The sequence below is a fragment of the Chanodichthys erythropterus genome, chromosome 16 (genome assembly GCF_024489055.1).
Source record: "Chanodichthys erythropterus isolate Z2021 chromosome 16, ASM2448905v1, whole genome shotgun sequence".
In the NCBI taxonomy this organism is placed as follows: Eukaryota; Metazoa; Chordata; class Actinopteri; order Cypriniformes; family Xenocyprididae; genus Chanodichthys; species Chanodichthys erythropterus.
Genome location: NC_090236.1, coordinates 25,873,527 through 25,901,024, shown reverse-complemented (window position 1 = coordinate 25,901,024; position 27,498 = coordinate 25,873,527). Strand labels below are relative to the sequence as shown.

At 35.7% G+C, this 27,498-nt stretch overlaps 1 protein-coding gene across 2 annotated transcripts; it reads left to right on the top strand.

The window, feature by feature from the left end:
• The first annotated feature begins 148 nt into the window (after window positions 1-148).
• On the top strand, window positions 149-27,284 carry pkn2a (protein kinase N2a). Of its 2 annotated transcripts, XM_067362389.1 has the most exons (22): window positions 149-436; window positions 4,358-4,649; window positions 13,777-13,931; window positions 15,030-15,159; window positions 15,249-15,394; window positions 17,160-17,388; window positions 17,749-17,931; window positions 18,074-18,183; window positions 18,282-18,425; window positions 18,657-18,732; window positions 19,710-19,869; window positions 19,962-20,079; window positions 20,353-20,489; window positions 20,570-20,657; window positions 21,159-21,250; window positions 21,346-21,522; window positions 21,607-21,669; window positions 24,360-24,436; window positions 24,515-24,657; window positions 25,346-25,453; window positions 25,551-25,631; window positions 25,732-27,284. In XM_067362389.1, exons 1-22 carry the CDS (start codon window positions 416-418, stop codon window positions 25,933-25,935), a joined length of 2,934 nt encoding a protein of 977 aa, XP_067218490.1. In that variant the 5' UTR covers window positions 149-415; the 3' UTR covers window positions 25,936-27,284. The 2 variants fall into 2 exon arrangements, with proteins under 2 accessions (XP_067218490.1, XP_067218491.1); XM_067362390.1 differs by lacking the exons at window positions 149-436; window positions 4,358-4,649; window positions 13,777-13,931 and adding an exon at window positions 14,614-14,669 and having other exon boundaries at window positions 15,035-15,159.
• Window positions 27,285-27,498: the final 214 nt, after the last annotated feature.

Below are 27,498 nucleotides of genomic sequence, written 5' to 3'. Positions count from 1 at the left end.
TGGTGTTGCTGCTCCTATAGAATCACACTGTTGTGTTAGTTCAAGCCTCTGTTTTTGTGAAGCTGTTATTGATCACATGATCGAGGGTGGACTATCCGTGGCTGAACTGGGTGCGGGAACAGAAACTTGCACTTGGGTCGTTCTGCCACCCGCCTCCCCTTGTTCCGATATTAGCAGCAGAGCACTACGTTCACCCCAAATGCGTGGATCTCCTCTCTGAGCCCGGGTCTAAACCCCTACATTTACAACAAACCATCAGCTCAACCATGGGACCCTCTCCTTCTCCCGGCCATGCAAAGGATCGTACGCCAAATAAAAAGCTTTTCGCTTGAGACGGAAACATAACAGCCTTGTTTTTTGGGAGTGACTCACCTCCCCTTCCCCAGAGTTTGATTCAAAAGAGTTCACAACCAAGATGGCCGCCGATCCCATGCAGGTAGGAAAAGTTTTTTATCTCGTGCAATATTGATGTAAGGAATCTTAAATGATGTAAAGTGTGCAGGGCAACTTTTATGCTTTGGAAACATAGTATGCGCACTTTCAAACCACTACTTTTCTTCCTTTGGGACGAGATTCTTCCTCCGCCGTAGAGCTCATGACACGGGAAAACGGGGAATGGGGCATGAAAAACATTAATGACAGGAGTTCAGAGCATGTATTTTCTCTCCTGCAGTCATAGTAGTGTTTCCACATAAAATCGGAGTGATTTTATGCGGTGTTGCCTAGTGGAAAACACAGAGTTTTGATGGATTGGAGTTGAAATCACTGGCTGTGTCTCAACTCAGTGAGCTGCCTAACTAGTCTGCAAAGTAGGTTGAAGACAAAACCTGAAACATATTTAAAGAAAGCTAATAAACAGTAGTTTAGTAAGTCCACTGCCGCCCTCTACCATTATTATTACCACCACTCAGCATCCCTGCAGTGAGGCGTAGTATGGGAAGTTGTTGAGTATATGAAGTTCTGTTCTGTTTATTTATGCTTGTTTTGAGATGTGTTTTCTACAAGTTATTTTGTAGTTATTCGGTTGGGGCTTGTCTTGCTTAGTGCTGAACTGTAGTCTTGTTTCTAACATTTTGAAACTAGTTATCAAGATGAATGTGTTTACAATGTAGGCTACACTTGTCTTTTAACACCATGGTTTGTTAGGTGATAAAAACTAACAAACTAAACAATTTAGACTATATATTAACTGTTCTAATTATTTTATTTATTAAACAAAGAAACTCTGCTTTTGAGACATCATAAATGTCAAGATAATGTTTTTGGCAAATGGATGGCATTTCCATAACTGCAGTGAGCTGTCATCCATTATAACTCGAATTATAAAATGCATTATTATTTGCTCTTACTATAATAGTTATTTGTTTGAGTCCACCTATTATCAACTTTTATGTTGTTCACATACGATATCTGAGCATTTGAAAATTCTGTTGTCTGGTATGCAAAACCATGCCCAGGCAGACATCATTCTGACAGTGTATTCAAATTACGAACAGGATTATAGAGTGTTTTTCAGCTATTTTAAACTGGAAATGACACTGTTGTTACCAAAACATGTTTTGTCAGCATTGTTCCAAGAACTGATAAGTCCAAGAGAATAATGGAAAGTGGAAGAGACACTGCTGTATAATTTGTTTTATGTGGTGAATAATAGGTCTGGTGACATTGTTGTTCATTAAAGTGCTCTTCAGGATTCTCTTCAATGTATGAAGGGAGATTTTCACCCCATCAGTTTGAGTTTTAATAAGCAAAACACATTATTAATGAAACCATTTTTTGTCCTATGGCGTTTTAATATTGATTTTGTGTGTGTGTGACCGTTGTCCTGAGTGTAGCACAGCGGGTGGTACAAGGGAGGAACTGGAAGAGTTGAGGTGCAACTAGATTTTCCTATAAAATGAAGTACAGAAGTTGCTTTTCCATGACCTTCAGTTGACCCATGAATCAGTGCTGTATGTGTAAGCATAGTGTCAGTTATTTTTTTTATTTAATTTTTTTGCAGGCAGTATGAAGTCATGCATGAAGACTGTAAACAAGAGAGTCATAAATTCTAAAAATTTCAGAAGATTCACCCCCAGTTTTGCTTTTAGTTATAACGGACAGGAAAAACGTAGGTCCTGTTTCCACCTGGTATTAAGATGCGTTGTGGACGACACTAAATACAGGTGTAAATGGGGTGTAAAACGTTTGGAGCTTGTCCACTTTTGACCACTTCCAGAGATAGTCGAAAACGCATTCAACCAGATTGATTTTTTTGTAGTTAAAGGAAGCCCTCATGTGGTCGAATGTGTTCGAACAGCCACTGAAGACTGCCTACTCTCTACCTACTGACCTAATGCATAAACATTATGGAAAGCGCACTAGACGGACGGGATTTTCACTTTGTCGGCTGAAGACCCAAGTTTGGTTTGAAGATGGAAAATGTACAAAGCACAATGTTCTCTCACCATTCCTGATTTCTAACATGCACTTGCCGCATTCGGCCGTATGTTTTTCCGTCATCATGGGCGCGTTCATATGTAAATTGCGCAAGCTTATTTTGACCATTAGAAAAGATCTGAAAAAACCCTTACATTTACCCGTCCATAGACCCTCCCCTTGAAGAAATCAGGACAGAAGTGGTTGAAAGTGGACAAACGAGATGGATTAAAATACCAGGTCTAAATGGGTGTCTCCCTCGTCCACTTGTGATCCGATAGACCAAAATGCATATTATTAAATCCAGGTGGAAACGGGGCCTTAATCAGCATATTCAGATATACTTTGAATTAATGACGCATAATTTTTCTGTACCATATTGGTTATCTGCCGATATCAGATATATTATTTGATCTGTTGATTGTTTTATTTTTATATATATATATATATATATATATATATATATATATATGGGTCATTGATGAATAAGGTTTTTAAAAGTGTAAAAAAATATTATGGAGACATAATTAAAGTTTTATTAAATGTTAACATTATATGTTTTATGTGGTTTGTATGTATGATTATGTGGCTTTTATAATCATGTAACACTGCTTTTGTCATTTTTTTTTTTTTACAAGATGGACAAAATTCGTCACCAAAAAAGTCATTAGGTTTAACCAAAATTTTGGTTTTACCGAATGACACTTTTGAATACAGAATGCCGATATTTTCAAACAATGCTAACAGGCTGATATCTAGCTAGCTAGCTTTCAAATAGTTAAGAGAGAGTTAGTTACTTTGCTTCATGACTATGTGGTCCTTTGCAGGTGTCTGAATGATGTCACATCCTGTCACATGATATCGATCCAAAATGGTCCGTTTATATTGGTTACTCCAAATGACATCAATGAAATTCATTTTTCCAGACATTCTTTCTCATAACAAAGCAACGACTTCTACACATAATTTTAATACCATTTTCCACTATGATGGAAAAATCATGCCAGAATAAAAAATATAAACATTTATCACATTTTAAGATATTTAATCACAAATGAAATGGCCTTATTGGCCTTTAAACTGAATAACCTTTTGACACTTCAAAATCTTTAAAATACCTTTATATGTAAAACCTTTTGGATTCAATAAAAGAGATCTAGTACATACTTCGAATATCATATCTTTGTTTTTATTATTATTAATAAGGCCTTTGGACAAAAAAAAAACAAAAAAAACATCACGTCATTGACCCATATATATATATATTTAGACAAAATAGTATTGAATTTTGAATATAAGTCGTTTATCAGTTATCAGCCATAACTGAAAATAAATTGACATATCAGTATCAGCCAGAATATTATTATCAGTGCATCCATATACATGTTCAGATTTAGACGTATTTGAATAATTCAGAAATATTTTGCCAATTTGTCTGTGCATATTTGACGAACCTCACCTTCACCCTTCCTTGGACCTGAATGATCACATTCTGCTGAAAGTTTTCAGTGCTTTGTTGTGAAATTTATTTATGGCTCCACTTTCCCCTGGAGGAAGATTAGAGGAGCCATGTCAGTTCTCTTACATGTTGTCATGAGCTCATGAAGAGCTGGTCTAAGCAGGATTTGGCTCACCCACTCAGACCAGTTATCCTCCCTGCTGATGTCAGTCATACTCTGTTTCTTAATGTGTATGTGTACCTGTTTTCGTTCATGCTTAGGTGCACTGGAAGATGTTAATGCAATAAAGAATGGCTCATGTTACTGCAAGCAACAATTAATCCTTATGAGGGAATTTCCTTAATATATTTTTGACTAATAATGTATTATTCTTTTATTTTTTGAATGGATAGAAGACCTTTATGTGAAAGTTGTAGGCTATCGACAGCGAAATATGCTAGTATATTTTGTGATGACTATAAAAGCTTTATTTTGTACAGGCTCACATGGTTTCGGAGCAGCTGGGCTTGGGGCACAACCTTGACCTGTCTGATACCATGGTGCAACAGAAGCTAGATGAAATCAAGGAGCAGATCAAGAGAGAGATCCGCAAGGAGCTGAAGATCAAAGAAGGGGTGGAGAACCTTAGAAAGGTCACCACTGAAAAAAAGAGATTGGCATATGTTGATAATATGCTCAAGAAGTCTAACAAGAAGTTAGAGGAGCTGCATCAAGAGCTGCAGGAACTCAACGCTCATATTGTGGTGAAGGATCCAGAGGATCTTCTCTTAGGTATGAGAAAAGCTATCATAAGTAATTCAAAGATCTGTAGCACTGAATAATATGACTATTATGTATTCAGATATTATAATTTTTTTTTGTGTATGTGTGTATAGTTTGGGGTAACTTTTTTTTTTTTTTTTTTAAAGAAATGATTACTTTTATTTAGCAAGGATGCATTAAAATCGATCAGAAATATTTTTGAACTTTCTATTCATCAAGACTCCAGAAAAGGAAATGTATCATGGTTTCCACAAAAATATTAAATATTGATAATAATAATAAGAAATGTTTCTTGAGCAGCGAATCAGCATACTAAAATGATTTCTGAAAGATCATGTGACACTGAAGACTGGTGTAATGATGGAGAAAATTCAGCTTTGACGTCACAGGAAGATGACATTTAAAATGTATTAAAATAGAAAACCTTTTAAATCTTTTTTTTTTTTGTCATTTTTATCGTCATGTTTGTCATTTCGTAGTCATCGTATTTCACAATATTTACAGTTTTTTCTGTATTTTCAAATAAATGCAGCCTTTGAAACTTTCAAAACCAATAAAAAAAATATGACCCTCAATTTAAAATATTACCACAAACATACAAATATATATATATTTTTTTATGTTAAGAATGTTTCAAAGGCTGAATTTTGTCAAAAAAAAAAAGTTTTCTTTTTTAATTGGTGCAATTTAAGATATTACCACAAACATACAAATATATGCAGGTTATATATATATATATATATATTTTTTTTTTAAAGGTCCCGTTCTTCGTGATCCCATGTTTCAAACTTTAGTTAGTGTGTTATGTTGTTGTTAGAGTATAAATAAAATCTGTAAAATTTTAAAGCTCAAAGTTCAATGCCAAGCGAGATATTTTATTTAACAGAAGTCGCCTACATCGAACGGCCAGTTTGGACTACATCCCTCTACTTCCTTCTTTAATGACGTCACTTAAACAGTTTTTTGACTAACCTCCGCCCACAGGAATACACAAGAGTTGTGTTTGTAGAGTGTGTTTGTCGCCATGTCGTCGAAACGCTGTTATTTTCATCCCGCAGTCCAATCACCGGGTCTGATTCCGGCTCAAATTGATAGGGTAAAATTAAAGACATGTTCACAATAACACTGAGCGCGTGCATCTCCACGTTATGGTAAGAGGCGTGACCTTTCCGGGCAAGATGCGCTAAGCTGCTGTCGAATCACAACACAGGAACCGCTGGCACAATCAGAACTCGTTACGTATTTCTGAAGGAGGGACTTCATAGAACAAGGAAGTCATCAGCCCGTTTTTATGACAGTGGAAACAGCGGTAAACAGATAAGTAAATTATGTGAAAAATACTGTGTTTTTTTTACACGCGAAACATGAACACATGTTATATTGCACACTATAAACACAATCAAAGCTTCAAAAAACCAGGAAAAACGGGACCTTTAATGTTTAGAAAGTTTCAAAGGCTGAATTTTGTCAATTTTTTATTTTTATTTATTTTTTTAATTGGTGTAGTCTTGGTGTAGTCAGTTTCCAGTGTGCCATCCTTATTGTTGCTATTTTTGAAATAATGTCTTGCTCCACAGTGTCCACAAAGACTTTTTTTTTTGCTTTGAGGATAATAAATAGCTATTACATGTGAGATATGTGAGCACCGTAACACAATACAGGTGTAACGGGTGTAGCAGTTCATCTAAACCGAATGATTACAGAGCAACCCTTTTTGAGCTATAATATATTATGAAGATATCTGCCAGAAGTTTGATTAAATCTTTTGCCCTGCTAACCACATCCTTATACGGGACAAGATTTAGCCTGGCATGGAAACATCTGATGTGAAGGGGTTTTTGTTTGGTGACTCAGCGCAAGAGGAATGTCGCCGCGTGTCACACCTCTGTGTTGACCTCCTCAGTCTGTGTCCGCTGAGCAGAAATCAGCAGATCTGCTTCCAGACGTGACTGGGAGACAACAGCGCTCCAGTGCCAGCGCCTCAGTGATGATGTCATAGGGCTATCTGTTGCTCAGCACTTGTTAGGAGTCCAGACAGTACACTTGTGAGGCTGTTGCCCTCACTGCTGACCCGGGTCAAGCCTTCTGCACCTCATTACATTACTTCTTACTTCAACGGCATAGACACAGTTGGTTGTTTTTGCGTGTCGCATGTACACCACTGGTTCAAAGTTTGCAATAATTAAGTTTTTTTAAAATGTTTTTCTGATCACCAAGGCTGCATTTATTTGATCAAAAATACAGTAAAAACATTAATATTGTTAAATATTATTACAATTTAAAGTAACTGTTTTCTATTTTAATATATTTTAAAATATAATTTATTCCTGTAATGTCAGCTGAAATACTCCAGTGTCACATGATCCTTCAGAAAACATTCTAATATCCTAATTTACTGCTCAATTGTTGTTAGCAATTATTGTTGGTGCTCAAAAATGTTGAAAACATTTTTGTTGCTTAATATTTTTGTGGAAAAAAATCTTTTGTACAATTTATGTACAATTAATGTGCCTTGCTGAATATAAAGTATTCATTGTTTTTAAAATGGTATTTGCCTCAAAGTTTTGAATGGTACACTCTTTAAAAAAAAAAAAAAAAAAAGCAAAACAATTGGGTTGTTTTAACCCAGCAGTTGGGTTAAATGTTTGCCCAACCAAAGTATGTTGGAAATTAACATTTATTAATATGTTTAATAAATGAACATTTATTAATAAGCTTAATGATTAATAATTAAACAATAATCATTTATTAATTTGCTCATTAATAAAAATTCACATTTTGATTATTGTTGCCTCTAGGAATCATGTGTCTGATTTTTAATTTCCAACCTATTTTGGCTTCATTTTAAGCCAGACATATATTGTAATTTTTAAACAATAGTTGGGTTAAATAAAACTACCCAGCAGGTTGGGTTAAATGTTAAAACAACTCAATCGCTGAGTTTGTCCATTTTCAACCCAACTTTGGTTGTTTTTAACCCAGCATTTTTTTTGTAGTGTATCATGGTTTCCACAAAAAATATTAAGCAGCACAACTGTTTTCAACATTGATAATAATAAGAGCAGCAAATCAGCATATTAGAATGATTTCTGAAGGATCATGTGACACTGAAGACTGGAGTGATGTTGATTTGCCACCACAGGAATTAATTACATTTTAAAATATATTAAAATAGACAACAGTTATTTAAATTGTAAAATTTCATAACATGATCGTTTTACTGCATTTTTGATCAAATAAATGCAGCCTTGGTAAGCTTAAGAGACCTCTTGCAAAGACATTAAAAATCTTTTGACCTGTAGTGTAAGTACAAAATAAATTGCTAGTCCAGTATGTTATAGGCCTATAATCTACTTTTAAGCACCTCTTAAGTCCCCTTGTAATAGGTTAGTAATACCTGCTGTGTGTGTGTGCGTTTTTCTCTTAACCTGCGGACTCTGTTTATAATAACCACAACAGAGGCATCTGTATTTATGCCTTGTGTAATGATGTGACTCAGGATTCTCCAGGTGCTCAACAAAAGACAATTGTTCCTCATTAACATGTGCTTCCCACACTAAGGTGCTCTGTGAAGATTTATTAATCACAGACAACCTTCTCGCTTCCGCTCTGAACTTCAACCACCTTCAAATTTTATATGTGCTGCCTATGAAGTAGTTTTGTTTAGATCAGTGCATTTTTGGAGATCTATTTTGGAGATCTATTTTTAACTACAGACTAAATGGTTTAACTCTCATTGATGGTTCATATTGTTTGAGGTTGACTGTAGAGCCATAAATAGAGGCACATATATGGCCAGGTGATATAAACAATAATAATAAAATTATAATAATAATTATATGTCAATATTTTTTTCAGACTTTTAAAGGTGCCCTAGATTCAAAAATTTAATTTACCTCGGCATAGTTAAGTAACAAGAGTTCAGTTCATGGAAAAGACATACAGTGAGTCTCAAACTCCATTGTTTCCTCCTCCTTATATAAATCTCATTTGTTTAAAATACCTTCGAAGAACAGGCGAATCTCAACATAACACCAACTGTTATGTAACAGTCGGGTTCATTAATCTGTACGCCCCCAATATTTGCATATATGCCAGCCCATGATCAAGGCATTACACAAGGGCAGGCAGTATTAACGTCTGGATCTGTGCACAGCTGAATCATCAGAGTAGGTAAGCAAGCAAGGACAATAGCAAAAAATAGCAGATGGAGCGATAATAACAGACATGATTCATGATATCATGATATTTTTATTGATATTTGTAAATTGTCTTTCTAAATGTTTCGTTAGCATGTTGCTAATGTACTGTTAAATGTGGTTAAAGTTACCATCGTTTCTTACTGTATTCACAGAGACAAAAGCTGTCACTATTTTCAATTTTAAACACTTGCAGTCTGTATAATTCATAAACACAACAAAAATCTCTCCAACAGTGTAGCATTAGCCGTTAGCCACGAAACTCATTCAAAATCAAATGTAAACATCAAAATAAACACTGTACTTACGCGATTAGACGTGCTGCATGACGAACACTTTGTAAAGATCCTTTTTGGGGGTTATATTAGCTGTTTGAACTTTTTTTATGTTGTTTAAGGCAAGCGCGAGCTCTTGGGGCGTGGAGCACGAGAATTAAAGGGCCAGTAGCCCTGAATCGTCTCATTTCTAATTATGCCCCAAAATAGGCAGTTAAAAAAATGAATTTAAAAAAACCAATGGGGTATTTTGAGCTGAAACTTCACAGACACATTCAGGGGACACCTTAGACTTATATTACATCTTTTAAAAAAAAGATCTAGGGCACCTTTAATGATATGAAATATATACACCACTGTTCAAAAGTTTTAGGGTTGGTAAGATTTTTTTAAGGCTTAAAGCCGTTGGAAATTAACAGTTTTTGTGGTTCAATTAAATTTAATATGGAATACAATGATAGTGAGCTCCCATTTCTGGACACCAACATTTTAAAAGTTGATCAAGTCTTATCGACAACGCTATATAGAAAACTGACAGATAGAAACAGCCTATGCATACCTCAAGTAGTCATGTGTGACCACTAAAACAGGGTTTACCCTACAGTCAGTTCCTAAGAATAAGACGTATCTGTTCAAATAGAACAGACTTTGATATTGAGTCAAGAAAATTGTATGATAAATTTTTAGCGCAAGGATATAAGAAACAATGGTGGGATTTGGCTTTGGAGAAAGTTAATATTTTAGACAGTGTCTCGATTTAAACATTCCAAAAAAAAGAAAAAATCACTGTTATGATGTTATGTTGGACCACATATACACCTAATAGCAAGGATGTCAAAAACATCATTAAAAAACACTGGAATATTTGAAACATAGATGAGAAATGTAAAGAACTGTTTAATGATGGACCTCTGTTTGCGTATTCTAGGGGAAGAAATTTGTGTGATTACTTGGTACATGCCAAATGTCCAGTGGGCTTTTTTCCATTCAGACATTATTTGGTTTGTCGTGACATAAAAAAGTTAATACGTTTTGAGCTGTTCTTAAAAACAGGAATTGGAAATCAGACATTTTATTTTTTGTTATTCAGCAAATGTGATATATTTACTTACTTTCCCTTTTGGCCTTCAATATGTGGGTAAGACCAGAGATTCCGTATTAGTGAACACAGAAGTGCTATAAATAGAGCTGATAGTAAATCACCAGTTACTCGACATTTCACAGAGGTAGGTCATACAGGTAATGAATTGTTTTCTTGTGCAATTACAAACTGAAATCAAATGGATTTTTCATCTTAATACTTTACTTTACAATGGTTTGAATGAAGACTTTAATTAGTCTAGTTTTTATATATTGTGAAGCTGTTTTTCCCCTCCTTCTTCCCCTTCAGATATATTGTTTAATTGTCAATTGAGTGAATGGACTATAATTGATTGACTGAATACACGTGTTGATATGTAAGAAACTCTATATAAAGATAAAATATTTCAAAAGAATGTGAACACCGAGGAAGGTCCTGTGACCAAAATATTTGAGTTTTTTTAAATGCCCTGAGCACTTTTTTTAAGTTTTTATTTATTTATTTATTTATAATAGAACATAAAAAAACCTTCAAGGTCCTTAAATAACATTATAAATGTTTTTACTGTCACTTTTGATCAGTTTAATGCATCCTTGCTGAATAAAAGTATTGATTTATTTTTCTTTTCTTTTTTTTAAAAAAACTTATTGACCCTAAACTTTTTTTTTCCTTCTCTCCAATCATTATTTTTAACAACCATTCATTGTTGCCAAGCAGCTTTAAAAAGTTTAATGTAAAACAGTAAAATATAGTTTAAAAATAAAGGCTTCGATTAATGAGCAGGAAGGAAGAAAAATTGTTATGCACCAACAGTGATATTGATTAACATTTCTTCTTTTTCAATTTATTTAGCCTTTTATTATATAGAACCTTGTTGATTCAACATAAAAGTAGAGGGAGAGAAAAGTGCTTCATGTAAATAAATTGACTATACCAACTGATTTGCTATTATTTCTGTTGAAGTTTAAATCAAAGATGCTATCAAAAACATCTTTGTGTGTGTTGCCAGCCACTATATTTTTTAATATTACCCAGCTCTGCAATCACATAAAGTGCCTTTGTGAGAGCTGATGTTTTTGTTTGTTATTAGCAGAAGTCTAACTGGTTTCATTTATCTGTAGAGGTGGGGGAGTTTTTTTTTCTAGTCTGGACATGTAAAGTAGCGCTGTGCTTCACTGAAATTATTTCAGTTTTCATAGTCCCTTATCACAGCCACACAAAAACATTCCTGGAAAACAGCAAGGCTTACGCAGTCACACTCATGAGAGTGCTCGCACCATATGGACAACTTATTTAAACTTGCTGCACCAATAAAAAATAATGATATATGAATTCAAAGCATAAATATTCATTTTTCAATTAGTGCAGCTTCTAAATGTGACTCTTAATGGTTCTCAAAGGTCAAACAAAGAATCAGGTACTTTTGTTGCAATATCCTTCCTCTTATTTGTGGTTGAGGCAAAAATCTGGATCTCGGCAGAGAAAACCGTATGAACTTAAAGGGTTAGTTCACCCAAAAATTAAAATTCTGTCATTAATTACTCACCCTCATGTCATTCCACACCCGTAAGACCTTCATTCATCTTCAGAACACAAATTAAGATATTCTTGGTAAAATGGCTCAGTGAGGCCTACATTGCCAGCAAGATAATTAACACTTTCACATGCCAAGAAAGCTACTAAAGACATATTTAAACCAGTTCATATGACTACAGTGGTTCAACCTTAATGTTATGAAGTGACGAGAATACTTTTTGTGACTTTATTCAACAATATCTAGTGATGGGTGATTTCACTTTTTCATGAAGCTTCAAAGTTTTACAAATCTTTTGTTTCGAATCAGTGGTTCGGAGCGTGTATCAAACTGCCAAAGTCACGCACCCCAGTGGTGAACCACTGAAATTTCAAAACACTTGTGACTTAACGAAGCCTCCTTTACTGAAATCACGTGACTTTGGCAGTTTGATACGCTGTTTTAAATATGACTTTAGTAGCTTTCTGGGCATCTGAATGTGTTAAAGGTGCCATCTAATTGAAAATTGAATTTACCTTGGCATAATTGAATAACACGAGTTCAGTACATGGAAATGACATACATTGAGTCTCAAACTCAAATTGTTTCCTCCTCCTTATATAAATCTCATTTGTTTAAAAGACCTCCGAAAAAAACAAGTGAATCTCAACATAACACAGACTGTTACATAACAGTCGGGATCATTAAGATGTACGCCCCTAATATTTGCATATGTTCATATAGCATATAGCTCATGTTCAAGGCATTACACAAGGGCAGCCAGTATTAACGTCTGGATCTGTGCACAGCTGAATCATCAGACTAGGTAAGCAAGCAAGGACAATAGCGAAAAATGTCAGATGGAGCGATAATAACTGACATGATCCATGATATTTTTAGTGATATTTGTAAATTGTCTTTCTAAATGTTTTGTTAGCATGTTGCTAATGTACTGTTAAATGTGGTTAAAGTTACCATCGTTTCTTACTGTATTCACGGAGACAAGAGTCGTCGCTATTTTCATTTTTAAACACTTGCAGTCTGTATAATGCATAAACATAACTTCATTCTTTATAAATCTCTCCAACAGTGTAGCATTAGCCGTTAGCCACGGGGTACTATCAAACTCATTCAGAATCAATGTAAACATCCAAATAAACACTGTACTTACGCGATTAGACGTGCTGCATGACGAACACTTTGTAAAGATCCATTTTGAGGGTTATATTAGCTGTGTGAACTTTATGCAGTGATAGAGTCGAGAGCTTGGGAGGGGGCGGAGAGCACGCGATTGAATCGGTGCATTTCTAATTATGCCTCAAAATAGGCAGTTAAAAAAAATTATAAAAAAAAAACGATGGGGTATTTTGAGCTGCAACTTCACAGACACATTCAGGGGACACCTTAGACTTATATTACATCTTGCAAAAAAAACGTTCGATGGCACCTTTAATTATCTTGCTGGCAATGGAGGCTTCCCTGAGTCATTGGATTTTATCTAAAAATATCTTAATTTGTGTTCTGAAGATGAATGAAGGTCTTACGGGTGTGGAACGACATGAGGGTGAGTAATTAATGACACAATTTTAATTTTGGGGTGAACTAACCCTTTAATTTTTGTTGCTCTCATACTACTCACTTTCTTTGGATCGGGATTCAGAAGCTATTACTATTTAATTGGTCCTTTCTAGTGGTGGTTGTGTGGTGAAATGGGTTCAAGCCCCCACAGGGGTCATCCATCATCACATTTGTGCCCTTGAGCAAGACACTTGAATAGATAATCCACCCAAATGAAAGCCATCTTCATGTCGTTCAGTCCGGTCTGACTGTCAAAAGAAGAACGTTGGCAAACAAACAACATTGTTGTCCATTGACTTCCATTGTATGGAAAAAACAAAATATATATTTCTCAAAATATCTTCTGTGACATGCATGTTCATGTTTGAATGATAAAAGGTGAGTAAACGATTATGGAATTTTCATTTTGGGGGGAAACTATCTTTTAAACTCTAGGCTGCTCCTAGGTTTCTCTTCAGATCCTACTAACTTTCTGTCATGTGTTTCCCAGAGTGCCCTCTTACGCTGGACAGCCCTAAAAGTGAAGCACGAACATGCACTAGCAGCAGCAGACTAGCGGCCCTGAAAAAACAGAACGACATTGAATTGAAGGTGAAGCAGGGGGCCGAGAACATGATCCAGATGTATTCAAATGGCTCCTCAAAGGTATAGTACCATTTGGTTTTATTTAATGACTCTTTCTGCCTGAGTTTTTTTCTTTTTACCAGTGATGTAGAATCAGTGATTCTGTTGTTTTGGCCCTTTTTTGAAAGAATTCTCTTATGCTCACCAAGGCTGCATTTATTATTCAACAGTGAAAACGGTGATATTGTATAACAGTATTACAAATTTTAAAATAACTGTTTTTGACTTGAATATATTTTAAAATGTAATTTATTCTTGTGATGTCAAAGCTGACTTTTCAGCATCATTACTGTGTTCTGTGTCACATGATCTTTCAGAAATCATTTGCATATGACAATTTGATGCTCAAGAAACTTTGCTTATTATCAATGTTAAAACCAGTTGAGCTGCTTAATGTTTCTGTGGAAACCATGATACATTTTCCAGGATTTTTTGATGAACAAAGTTCAAAATAACAGCATTTATTTGAAATAGAAATATTTTGTAAAATTATAAATGTCTTTACTCAAACTTTTGATGAATTTATTGCCTCTTTGCTAAAAAAAAAAAAAAAAAAGCATTAATTTCCTTCAAATAAAAAAATCTTACTGACTATAAACTTTTGAATGGAAGTGTATGAGCAAAAAAAAAAGGCCAACATATAAAATACATCTAAATTCACTTTGTTCGAAACGCAGACCCCAGAACTTCTGCTTTTCTTTAATGACATGTTTGAGTGCAGCTTGCCTGAGAGGTTTGGCCACAGGAGTGGCGCTGACGGTGAGCTTATTCCCTTTGGCTACACGCACACACACACACACACCACCGTCAGGATGTGGAGTGTTAACAGGCCTGAAGCTCAGTGTAGCCCTATGGGAAATTAAACAAGGGCTGATGTCAACCAGGAAATGACTTGTAAACGGAAGCCTTTCCTTCTCACAGTCTCTCAGACGGGACACAATCCCTGGAATATGTTTAGCCTTTGACCAGCCTGCACGAGAGTCCTCTCAATGTTAAAAATATTATTATAGGTGTCTAAATGTCTAATAAAATGAAGTGAAAATTTCCTGTCAAACATTTCATCACATAAAATTTATATTTGTATTTGCATGACTTCTATGACTGTTGTTGACTTCACAGGACAGAAAACTGCTTGCTACAGCACAGCAGATGCTTCAAGACAGCAAAACAAAGATCGAGTTCATCCGAATGCAGATCCTCAAAGCAAGCCAAACCAGCGAGCTCAGCTTTGACAACAATGATGTCATTGGTAACACTCAAACGTAGATCCTCCAGCATTAGCATTCACAGTTCAACAAAACACAAACTAATAAATGTATTTGTGGCATTGTGGTGCAGCCAAACCCATCATCAGTCCACTGGACCTGCGGGTGGAGGAGCTCTGCCATCACACACGGATAGAGTACGCTGTAGCCGAGGGGGCCAAGAATGTCATGAAGCTGTTGGGCTCTGGTAAACTGGCCGAGAAGAGGGCGCACTCAGAGGTATTTTCAACTTGTGTCATCATCGTCTAAAAATGGCCTCATGGTGCATCTGCACTATTTTTAAGTTTTAACATGTTATAGCTTTCACCTTCTGACCCTTGCAGTCTTTGAAAACAAGGTGGTCAGAGAGACCACCAGCACTGTACGAGCTTGGAGTTTGAGTTTATTTGACATGAGAAGTAGCAATACAACCACGTTAAATCTTCTTTGTTAAGGATAACGCAGTAAAGTTGCATTCAATTATTTCCGTTGTGGTGTGAGTCATTCTCATGACGACGGTTTTGTTTGCATCTCCTCACATACAACCAATTCATACACACAAAAAATAACTTCAAAAATACATATACACAACAACAACAATACAAATACGTTCAATTAGACATCCTATCTAAAAGCTTGACATAAAATAAATTCTGTTCTATATTCTATAAATCTACTCTATTCTATTTATTTGTATTTTATTTTACACAAGTAAGGAAGATTACCTTTTATTATAGGGCTGCAACGATTAATCGCGATTAATCGTTTGCAAAATAAAAGTCTGTGTTTACGTAACATATATATGTGTGTGTTCTGTGTATTATAATTATGTATATATAAATACACACACATACAGGTATAAAGTTTAGAAATATATGGATGTATTATAAATATATATATATATATATTTATATATTACATATAAACATAAATATTTTATATATAAATATAACATTTTTCTTAAATTTATACATGAATGTGTACGTAATTATATACAAAATTATTATACACAGAACACACACATATATATTACGTAAACACAGACTTTTATTTTGCAAACGGTTAATCGTGATTAATCATTGCAGCCCTACTTTATTATAAGATTATTAATTTCATTTCTGAGCTTACTTGTGTGAAATAAAATAATTTAATTTCTAAGCTTGTTTGTAAGTTTGAAATAAAAAGCAAATAAAAATTATTTATTTCTGTCATGTTCTTTACAAACATGGTCACTATCTCCTTGATAGTCGTGACGTAACAAATACTGGTAATTAGTAATGAACCGCACTTCTACAGGATTTATTCATCTTTGTTTGTTAATTTCAACATGAACAAAGTAACAAATGTATTGCTCATGGTTAGTTCATGTTAGTTAATACATTAACTAATGTTAACACATGAACCTTATTGTAAAGCGTTAGCCAAATACTCTTTCTGGGTCCAAGCTTCTACACCATTTCAAGTGAGAACAGCTGTATATGAGCACTATTAAATTATTTAAAGCACAAATTTAAGCTAAGCTATAAAAACTCACAATGTACACACTATTGTCTCTGGTCTCATGGCATCCCAGACACCAATATTTTAACGATTCATTAAGATGAATCATTGTCTGGCCATCTGAGATTTCAGTATGGAGATAAAGGTTAGGATTGTTTTTTTTTTTTTTTTTTTTTTTTTTTTTTTTTGATAGTACTACTGCACGCCATGAGAGTGTATATCAGCATAGTGTTTGTTTGATTTTGGGATCTGATAGACTCTGTGACGTGATGTCAGACTTAACAACCGCATGAAGAGCTGTATGAAAATTCCCTTTTTGTTTTTGATGTAAAAAATATTAAACAAGTTTGGAACGACATGAGGATTAGTTAATAATGACAAATTAATTGTTGGTGAACTGTTCTTGTAATGCTGTTGTTTTCAGTTTAGCATTTACAAAGTAAGGTTCATGTATGCATCCATCTAACTGCCGTTAATCTCTCCACTGTAATTCTGTGAAATCCAGGCCCAAGCCAGATTCAATGAGTCCAATCAGAAGCTGGATTTGTTGAAGTATTCCCTGGAACAGAGACTCAATGAGCTTCCTAAGAACCATCCCAAGAGCAGTCTAATCATGGAGGAGTTATCGCTCATGTCCTCTCCGGCCCTCAGTCCCCGCCAGAGCTTCATATCCACACAGAACCACAACAGCACTGTCAAGAACCAGTACAGCACCAAACCAGCTGCACTCACAGGTGAAAATAAAATTGAACATTTATGATCTTATAAAAGCTTTCTATTTCAAAATGCTGTTCTTTTGAACTTTCTATTCATCAAAGAATCCTGAAAAAAATGTCACAGTTTCCTCAAAAGAAATTAGCTACTGTTTTCAACATTGATAATAGAAATGTTTCTTAAGCAGCAAATCAGCATATTAGAATGATTTCTGAATGATGCTGAAAATTCAGCTTTACCATCACAGGAATAAATTACATTTTAATAATATTCATAACATAAGAGACTTCTCTCAAAAACTTTTTTTTTTTTAAATCATACTGACCCCAAACTTTTGAACAGCAGTGTATTTTAATGGTGACTGTTATTGACTAAAACAGGCAAATTAGAGGTTCGACTCATGGGATGTCAGGACCTGTTAGACAGTGTTCCTGGCCGGTCAAAAGCCACATCGGTGCCGCTGCCCGGTTGGAGCCCCAGTGAAACACGCTCCTCTTTCATGAGCCGTGGGAACCGCAGAGGAACCAGCGTTCGAAATCTCTCCAAAAATGATGACTTGTCCAGTTGAGTAGTTCTTAGTGCTTACTTTCAAGTGGCTTTTCACAAACCTTTTATTTGACTTTATGCAATTAAAAATAAAAGCACTGTGGATTTGAGGAGCTTAATATGTGTGTCGTGTGTGTATGTGTTTCTGTTTGTCTCCAGATGAGATTAGTGCTGTACTGAAGCTTGACAACACTGTAGTTGGTCAGACCAGTTGGAAACCTGTCAGTAATCAGTCGTGGGACCAGAAGTTTACATTAGAGCTAGACCGGGTAAAACTCGCAGTACTTGTTTATTTATACATGATACATTCATAACACTCCTGCATCTTATTGTATATGCTATGGCAAATGTTTTTATTATACCATAGTCTCGTGAGCTGGAGATCTCAGTGTATTGGAGAGATTGGCGGTCTCTTTGTGCAGTGAAATTCCTGCGACTGGAGGACTTCCTGGACAACCAGCGGCACGGAATGTGCCTTTACCTTGAGCCACAAGGGACTCTGTTTGCAGAGGTACCTTTACAATATTGTCTCTCAGCGATCAATACTTTCTCACAAAGAGCCCTCTGATTAGCAGCCCGGAGCTCTGTGAGAAAGTCAGAGGAATTCCTCACGCTCAGTGGCCCCTGAAACCCCTGGGCAGGTTTTCCCACCTTTGCTTCTTTAAAGAAACTGAGCCTAGTAGATCTGAAGTGGAATTTGATTAGTTTTAAGAGCTTGATCTAAAAGCCATTTTTGTTACAGGTTACCTTTTTTAATCCAGTCATTGAGCGAAGAACCAAACTCCAAAGGCAGAAGAAGATCTTTTCAAAGCAACAAGGTGAGGGCATCTACTCTACATAGTATCATGGTATTATGATATTTTTGTAATTGGGCAATTCATCAGACACTGTAAAGGAGTCATTTAGGGTTTCTTGCACCAAAAACAATTGGATTAATCCGTCATTGAAATGCCTTATTTTCAAAAATGTCACTTTAGTCAATTCATTGGTATTTAACAAATTTGACTGTCTTTTCTGGCAAAACCAGCTAAGTCCATGTGTGCTACCTCTTTGGACAACAAGACATAGTAAAACATCAGTTTCTGTCAGTTTTACAGCAGCAAAACTTGCAAAATCCTGTCATCGCCAAACATGATGATAACTTGCAGCTCGGCAATTGAAAGCCGGCTCATACGCACACCGTCATCTTAAAATCATATGATTTGATGCACGTCTTCCAAATGGTTCTTCTGCGGAGGCTTTTGCTGACAAAGTGAAGTGGCGTTTAGCAGTTCCTGCCAACAAGCCGGTATTTCAGAATGGGCTGTAGCTGGAATTAACAGATATTTAGAATTAGGTGGTATTTAGTGACCTTTGCATCTGAACTCTTCAAATGTTTTTACACAAAATTTGATTAAAAATGCAAAATAACCTTTTTTTTTTTTTTCTTCTTCTTTTTTTACACAAGTTGACAACTGGACGCCACTAAAATCCTCATAAATAGATGGGGTAAATATTAAAATTGCCAAAAAAATAACTCATAATGGGCCAATTATAAATGCAGTGTCTTTTTCATGCTGGCGCATTGCTTATAGTAAAGCAAAACAGTGATTTATTCCCACCTGTCAACAGACCTGGGCTTCAATCCCAAATCTGCACCTGCCCTTTCTTCCTTTATTTTTCTTTGTGAAACACCATTTGGTTCAAGTTATGTTATTGTCATTGTAGCTTCTTGTTTATATTACCATTTATCTCTGTATAAAGTAGTTTATAGGGGTCTGATGAATGTGTTTCTTCTTGTCTCCCGTGTCTGCAGGGAGAACTTTTCTGCGGGCCCCTCAGATGAGCATCGGTACATGGGGCCGGTTGGTGAGGAGAGCCATCCCTTCTCCCAATAACTCATTTACTCCTCAAGTGGCTGAACTGGCAGCTGAGACTGGACACAGCAGTCAACCAGGAACCCCTGCTTTGAGGAGGTATGAACATACAATACACGCTTACACTGGTAAACAAGTCACTTTTGTCAAAGCAGTGCTTTTATGTGTTTGTATTTGTCTGCCCTCTCTAGTGACCCAATAGTGACAAAACTGGTCTTTGACAAAGACACTACACCAAAGCATTACTCTCCTGTTAGTATAAGAGAAGTCCTGCCTGAGAACCAGATCCCCAACAAAGAGCGAGAACAGGTAACATCACACGCTCTCATGTGGTTGTTGTAGAGATAAGCCACACGGGCATCTGAATTGATGCCATCTGTTTCCTTGAAAGCACAGTTAAAGACTCTGAGGATAAAGATCTGAAGCAAACGTGTGATTCATGTTCAGTCTCTCATCTGCCCCCTTGCATTTAAAGGGAATAGGAAATGCCTTCACCGTTACTTTTATTAACATAAAGATAACAGCTATCCAGTCTCATCTTGTATAAACAGTGGCAGCTGAAAGGCTTTTTTCCTTTTACAGGACACTTTGACCACATTTGACTACCGAAATGACAGGAATAGCATCATTGTTCAGTCTGACCTTGAGGAAGTCGTGGAACGTGAGACTCAACCGTCAGCATTACAGCTCATAACTGTCCAAAAGAACACAGAAATAAGGTGAGCTGTTTATAAGTCTTATGTTTTTTTTTTTGTACTAACAAATACACTTGGCTTACTGAAGGCCTTTTGTTTTTTAGGGAAGAAGAAGAAGAGGAAGAACAGTTTCATTTCAGTCTTAAAGACTTTAAATGTGTTGCAGTGTTAGGACGGGGTCATTTTGGAAAGGTACAAGGCAGTTTATGCTTATTAGTTTAATAATAAACAAATAATTTAATAACTGTTAAATGTAATCTTTATCCAATCTCAGAATGAATATCTTATATGAATATTTTTCATACTGAACATTATAATTTTGTGTTGCCTAAATTCAGTTTGTGTGTGTGTTTATTTACTTATTTTACCATTTATCGGTTATTGTCCATAACATAATAAGTGTCAACTTGTCGGCATCTGTTTTAATATTGATAAATCCCAAATCTTTTGCTATTAACCTCTTTAGTAAGTGCTTTCCAGGTTTTTTTTTTTCTGTGATAGTTCATAAAAGAGACTTGTGGATGACTATACAACAACCACCCAGAATCCCCTAACAACACCTTAGCAACAGATTTGGTGCCCTGACAAATAGCCTAACTAGTTGCGGCGACTTTTGCAAAGGCAAACACCATTTACAGAAAATGTAAACATCTAGTTTTCATTACATCTGTATCACTTTACCTTTTCCCTCAGGTGTTATTAGCAGAATACAGTATTACAGGTGAAATGTTTGCCATCAAGGCCCTTAAGAAGGGAGATATTGTTGCCCGTGATGAGGTTGAAAGGTAAAATGTTCTATATATGATCATTTTTGAGCAACACTTATCAACTACTAGCTCTTTGCTCTTATTTTATCATGTTATATTTTCTATTTTCCAAGTTTGATGTGTGAGAAGAGGATATTTGAGACTGTGAACAGCGTGCGGCACCCGTTCCTGGTCAATCTTTTTGCGTGTTTCCAGACCAAGGAGCATGTGTGTTTTGTGATGGAGTATGCAGCAGGAGGAGACCTCATGATGCACATTCATGCCGATGTGTTTTCAGAGCCACGGGCCACGTGAGTGACACAAAAGTTCTGCTTTTTAGATTATTGTAATCAAGCCTTTATCAGTAATACATCTGTTTTTCTTGATTGTTGCAGGTTTTATGCAGCTTGTGTCGTCCTGGGGTTGCAGTTTTTACATGAGCACAAGATTGTATACAGGTGTGTGGAAAAATTGGTGGTGCCCTGTAGTTAAGACCCGATATACTTCAAGGGAAATCGAAGAACAAACTGGTGTGACTTAATTTCAAACAAAATCAGGTCAAAACAAAGTTTGTTTGGAGTTTGTTTCTGGAGTTGAAAACAGCATGCCGAAGCGAACTTTCCAGAAAAGTTCACTCCGGCCTGTAAACGCCTTCCAACTCCTATTGGTTTGTGCCAATTATGTAATGGGTAGGTGTGCGCTAAGACCCATCTTCTTCTCCGGTTTATTTCTTCTGTTCAGTCCATCAGGGTCAGATGTCCTGTAAAAATTTGGGTTATGTATATGCTTTATTTTTAAAATTAAGTTTTTTCCCAAGGCATTGTTAGATGCAAGTGTTTCCTGTCATAGCTATACAAAGATTTGATTTCAAAAACAGTATCATAGCTATTACTTGTTATGATTTTAAATCTGTATCTAACCTCAGAACAATCTCAAAGTAAAAAGGTGCTAAAGTCTGAATTTGTGGTTGCTGTGCTTTAAAATTAAATTCATATAATCTTAATTCAAGTGATGAAGGATTTTGAAAGTCTGACAGTAATCAGTGTTGAGTACTACTGTAAGGATAACCCTGCCTGGTTTCAACTCAAAATAATTAAGTTGAAAATATTCATTAGAAAAGTAATCAAAAAGTAATCACATTTAATCAGTTACATTACTTTAGTTAAGTAATTGAAATAGTTACACTACTTATTACATTTTAAATAGGGTCATTCAAAAAGTAATCAGAAGTAATCCGTTACATTAATAAATTGAAATAGTTACACTACTAATTACATTTTAAATAGGGTAACTTGTAATCTGTAACCTATTACACTTCCAAAGTAACCTTCCCAACAGCACATGCAGTGCACCGCATAAATGAGTACACCCCCTCTGAACAAATACAAAAGATGTATTTTCTTTATGATCACTAATACAATTCATGGAAAGATGGCAAAACTAAAATGTATATTAAACATATACATAATAAAACTATAAATAGTAAAAATAAATAGTAAAAATATATGTCATTAATAGCCATAAAATAAGTAAATTAACCAATTTTGTTTAAATTAATGATTGCAGAAATGAGTATACACTAGATTTAATTCAACAAATGTATAATATTCTAGTACTTAGAATGCCCTCCATAATTTTGAATATACTGCTCTGACCCTTCTTGGCATGGAGTGTACAAGTTCATGACATCTGTCTTGTTTAACTCCTGGATGATGAGCTCCTTAAATGCCCTGATCTTTAATGGGGAGTGTTGCTCAACTCATCTCTACAGAATCCCCCACAGGCGCTCAAGAGTTTTAAGATTGAGTGCAATACATGTCCACAGAAGGTTTTTCACCTTGGGAGAATGCATATCCTCATTGTCATGTTGAAAAAATGCCAAACAATGCCGGGAATGAGGAAAGGGTAACATCTTTTGTTTCAAGTTTGTGTATTAAATTACACAGTGGTATGGGAATTCATGAAAGCATTGATAAAGCACAACTCTCACACACCTTCAGCACTCATACATCCCTATATAAGAGCTTTAGTACCACTGAACTTTACTGTGGGAACCAGGCACTTCTCACTGTACTCCTCCTCTAGCAACACCATAACATTTTGGATGCTGTTAGATACAAAATGATGGATTTGGTCTCATGAGACCAGAGTATTGATTCCCAGAGTCTATATTTTGTAAATATGAGCTTTGGAAATGGCTAACTGACTTTATTATGCTTTGGCTACAGTAGGTAGTTCCAGTGAGAACAACAACCATGCATGTCATTTCTCCAGGCTGCATCTTACTCTCACTCTTTTCATAGCTTTTGCTGGCTCTGAGACACTCACTTGATATTTCTCCTGCTCTTTGTCTAGCAAAAAAATCCCTCATCACTAAATGAAAGCTTAAAATGAAGGCCTGATTTTTCAGGGGCCTTGTCACAAGTCCATTGTTTTTGAATTTCTGTGTTACTTTTGCTATATTTTCACACTTAAAACAATGATTTGGTAATCCTCTAATACCACTGTCCTCTTTTGTGCTAAGAAATAAGTCTCCTGATAGTTCTCTCTCAAGTGATTCCACTGTTGTCAGCATTAAGTCTGAGAATGATTCAGTTGGCTATATAACACTTTTAATGGTCAAGAAATGACTTCTCTTTAAATGTTTTGGTTCAACATACTTACCTGTTGATCAAACATTGCCTTAAACTTACACCAGAAAATGTTTTATTTTGTTTTATTTAGTAACTTTTAAGAGGGTGTACTACACAACATTTTATCAACTTGAAAAGAAAATCTTATTTTCCTGAATAATTTTGACATGCTTCTTTGGTAATTGATTAATCAGACTTGCTGGAACATTATATCTCTAAAGAACCCTAAGATGTCTTCTAAGTAATTGCTGACTTTCAGAAGTTTCAGAGGGGTGTACTCATTTATGCTGTGCACTGTATTTACAAATTCATCTAAACGCTGCTCTTGTCAATGTGGCCGGCGGTAAGATGTTGCTCGCTGGTAACGTATTTCAAACTTCTTTTATACCCCCATGCGAAAAAGGAAAAAGAACTTCACCACAAGTATATCGGGGCCTTTAACTATTCAAATGTTGATACAAATGTTCATTGTTTCTCATTTAATTAATTTGAGGATTAATCAATGTATTCTTCAGAGATCTGAAGTTGGATAACTTACTGCTTGACACAGAGGGATTCGTCAAGATTGCTGACTTTGGTCTTTGCAAAGAAGGTAAGGGTATGTTTGTTGTTGTTGTGTTGCCCTCTGTACAAGCACCAGATGCACATGTTCTACCTGTTTCTGTGTTAGGAATGGGTTACCAGGACAGAACGAGCACTTTCTGTGGCACTCCAGAATTTCTGGCTCCTGAAGTGTTAACTGAAACATCCTACACACGTGCAGTGGACTGGTGGGGGCTTGGCGTGCTCATTTTTGAGATGCTTGTTGGGGAGGTCAGAGCTCATCCACTTCAGTTTTTCATTTCTTCTTCATCTCTCCAAATAAACTATTGTTTAAAAGTTAGGGGTCTGCAAGATTTTGTAATATTTTTGAAAGAAGTCACCAAGGCTGCATTTATTTGATAAATAAAAAATGATAGTATTGTGAAATTATTATTACAATTTAAAAGAACTGTTTTATAATTTAATATATTTTAAAATGTCATTTATTGCTGTGATGGCTGAATTTTCAGCATCATTACTCCAGTCTTCAGTGTCACATGATCCTTCAGAAAGCATTCTAATTTGCTGATTTGGTGCTCAAAAAACATTTCTTAAAATTATCAATGTTGAAAACAGTTGTACTGCTTAATATTTTTGTGAAATCTGTTATACGTTTTTCAGGATTCTTTGATTAGAAAGTTCAGAAGAACGGCATATATTTGAAATGGAAATCTTTTGTAACATTATAAATTGCCTTTTACTGTCACTTTTAAACAATTTAATGCATCCTTCCTGAATAAAAGTATATAAAAAAACAAATCTTACTGACCCCATACTTTTGAACGGTAGTGTGCCTCATAACCATAATTCTGATCAAGGCATATGGAAACAACATCACTATCAATCATAAATCATCTTTAGGTTCAAAAAGAGTTTGTGTAGCCATTCTGTGTGACTAAGTGGATTTATGTTTCCATAGTCTCCATTTCCCGGTGATGATGAAGAAGAGGTGTTTGACAGCATTGTGAATGACGAGGTTCGGTACCCAAGATTCCTCTCAACCGAGGCCATCTCCATTATGAGAAGGGTTGGTATCAAGAGCAGCTTTATCAGTGTGGATTTACCAAGTGTAGACAAATTTTGTAGTAGTATCAGTCTTATCAATTTATTTAACTTTTGCACAGTTATTAAGAAGGAATCCAGAGCGACGACTTGGAGCTGGTGAACGCGACGCACAGGATGTGAAGAAACATCTGTTCTTCAGGGTAAGTTCTGAACCATCTGGCTACATATTTTGAATCCTCCTTCCAAGAATTTTCCCCCCTCTTTCTGAATATAAATATTACTTGTAACTTATTCTTCCAGAATATTGACTGGGATGGATTATTAGCAAAGAAAGTGAAGCCACCATTTGTACCCACAATCCAAAGTTCCAGTGACGTTAGTAACTTTGACGATGAATTTACCTCAGAGGCTCCGGTGCTGACACCGCCCAGAGAACCCCGGCACTTAAACCAGGACGAGCAGGACCTGTTTGTAGACTTTGACTATATTGCAGACTGGTGTTAGCTATGTGTCGGCATCCCTCCCTCTACACACACAGATGCAGATAATGTGAATCAGACCATTTGCAGATATCCCAATTCTGTTTTCAGTGTTATTTTAGAAATACCACAACCCCTTCTCTGTTTTGACATTTCATCAGAAATGATTGGACCTTAGCAGTGATTGAGGAAAAACATGAATTGACCAGTATAGTTTTCAACTATACTGACAACTAACCACAGCTCATGATGAGAACCATGTGATCCGGTGTCTTACTGGCACCCTCTAGTGTTGTGGAGATCAGTACACCACATCCACATTCCCACATAATTTCATGTTACACTGAGAATCATGAGCCTTGATTTTGATATTTTTGTATTTGAAGCATTTACAATGTGAGTGGTTAAAAAAAAAAGTCTGTCAAATGTCAATGTTAATTATTTGGAAGTATTTTAAAGCCATAGACTGAGATGATAGGTATCCGATACATCCAGTGAATGTACAATTTGCCACCATTACCAAAACATCTAGCCATTTTTAAGCAATGGAGTCTATACTCTTCCCTACAGTACAGTATTAATGCATTATGATCCTAGTTACAATGAAAACTGCAAATATTTACTACCATAATTACAACTCTAGTCATATATATATATACACATCATAGTGCTCTGAAACAGGAAATGTATCTTCTTTTATTCATTAAGTTATTTTTCTGTCAGAGAGTCATGTTTTTTTTTTTTTTTAACCAGACTTAAGCTGTCAGTGGATTTACACTACCGTTCAAAAGTGTGGGGTCAGTAATTATAAATATATAGCACTTTAGACCGGAGTAATGGCTGCTGAAAATTCAGCTTTGCCATCACAGGAATAAATTATATTTTAAAGTATATTCAAATAGAAAACTGTTACTATCATCATATTACCAAATCTACCAAATAAATGCAGCCTTGGTGAGCATAAGAGACTTTCAAAAACATTTAAAAAAAATCTCACCAACCCCAAACTTTTGAATGGTAGTGTGTGCGTGTGTGATAAGCAATCACATTACCTCATTTGTTGAGTTAGCACTAGTTGTTCCCTACTGAAATTCATTTCGAGGGCTTTTGTTCACAAAAAACTCATAAATGATGGACATGAGTCATGACAGACTGGAATCCATGCTAGACACCAAATATCAACATGAATATACAAATAACTCTAGTTGTTCAAACATGCGCTAGAAGCATCATATGTCTAATGAGCAATCCAAATGGAGGGGTTGATGCTAGTTTGAGGTTTGGTGTGTTATATAGGTCACACTACATGAACACTTTCAAGCTGGAAGCACTAATTATTGTCTGAAATATCCGTGTTTTATCTAAATTGTGGGAAACAATGGAGTGTACAAAGGTTTTCTACCCACTACTTATGTCTAAGCATGATGCAAAGGAAATGTTTCAATGGTACAGTTGTGAAGTTTGACTTGACAATGGTGTAAATAACAGGTTTTGCTTAAACTGTCAGCCATCATGAATGCAAAAATTAAATGTTTATTATGTAAATTGTGAGCCTCTTTCTGAACAATTTGTAGAGGTTTTAAATGAT

What these genes read in the sequence shown, in the direction of transcription:
- pkn2a (XM_067362389.1), top strand. Translation starts at nt 416, where the DNA reads ATGGCCGCCGATCCCATGCAG. An exon ending in TGACAACAATGATGTCATTG is followed by an intron (nt 15,160 to 15,248) that starts GTAACACTCAAA and finishes ATTGTGGTGCAG; the next exon opens with CCAAACCCATCATCAGTCCA. An exon ending in CAAACCAGCTGCACTCACAG is followed by an intron (nt 17,389 to 17,748) that starts GTGAAAATAAAA and finishes TGACTAAAACAG; the next exon opens with GCAAATTAGAGGTTCGACTC.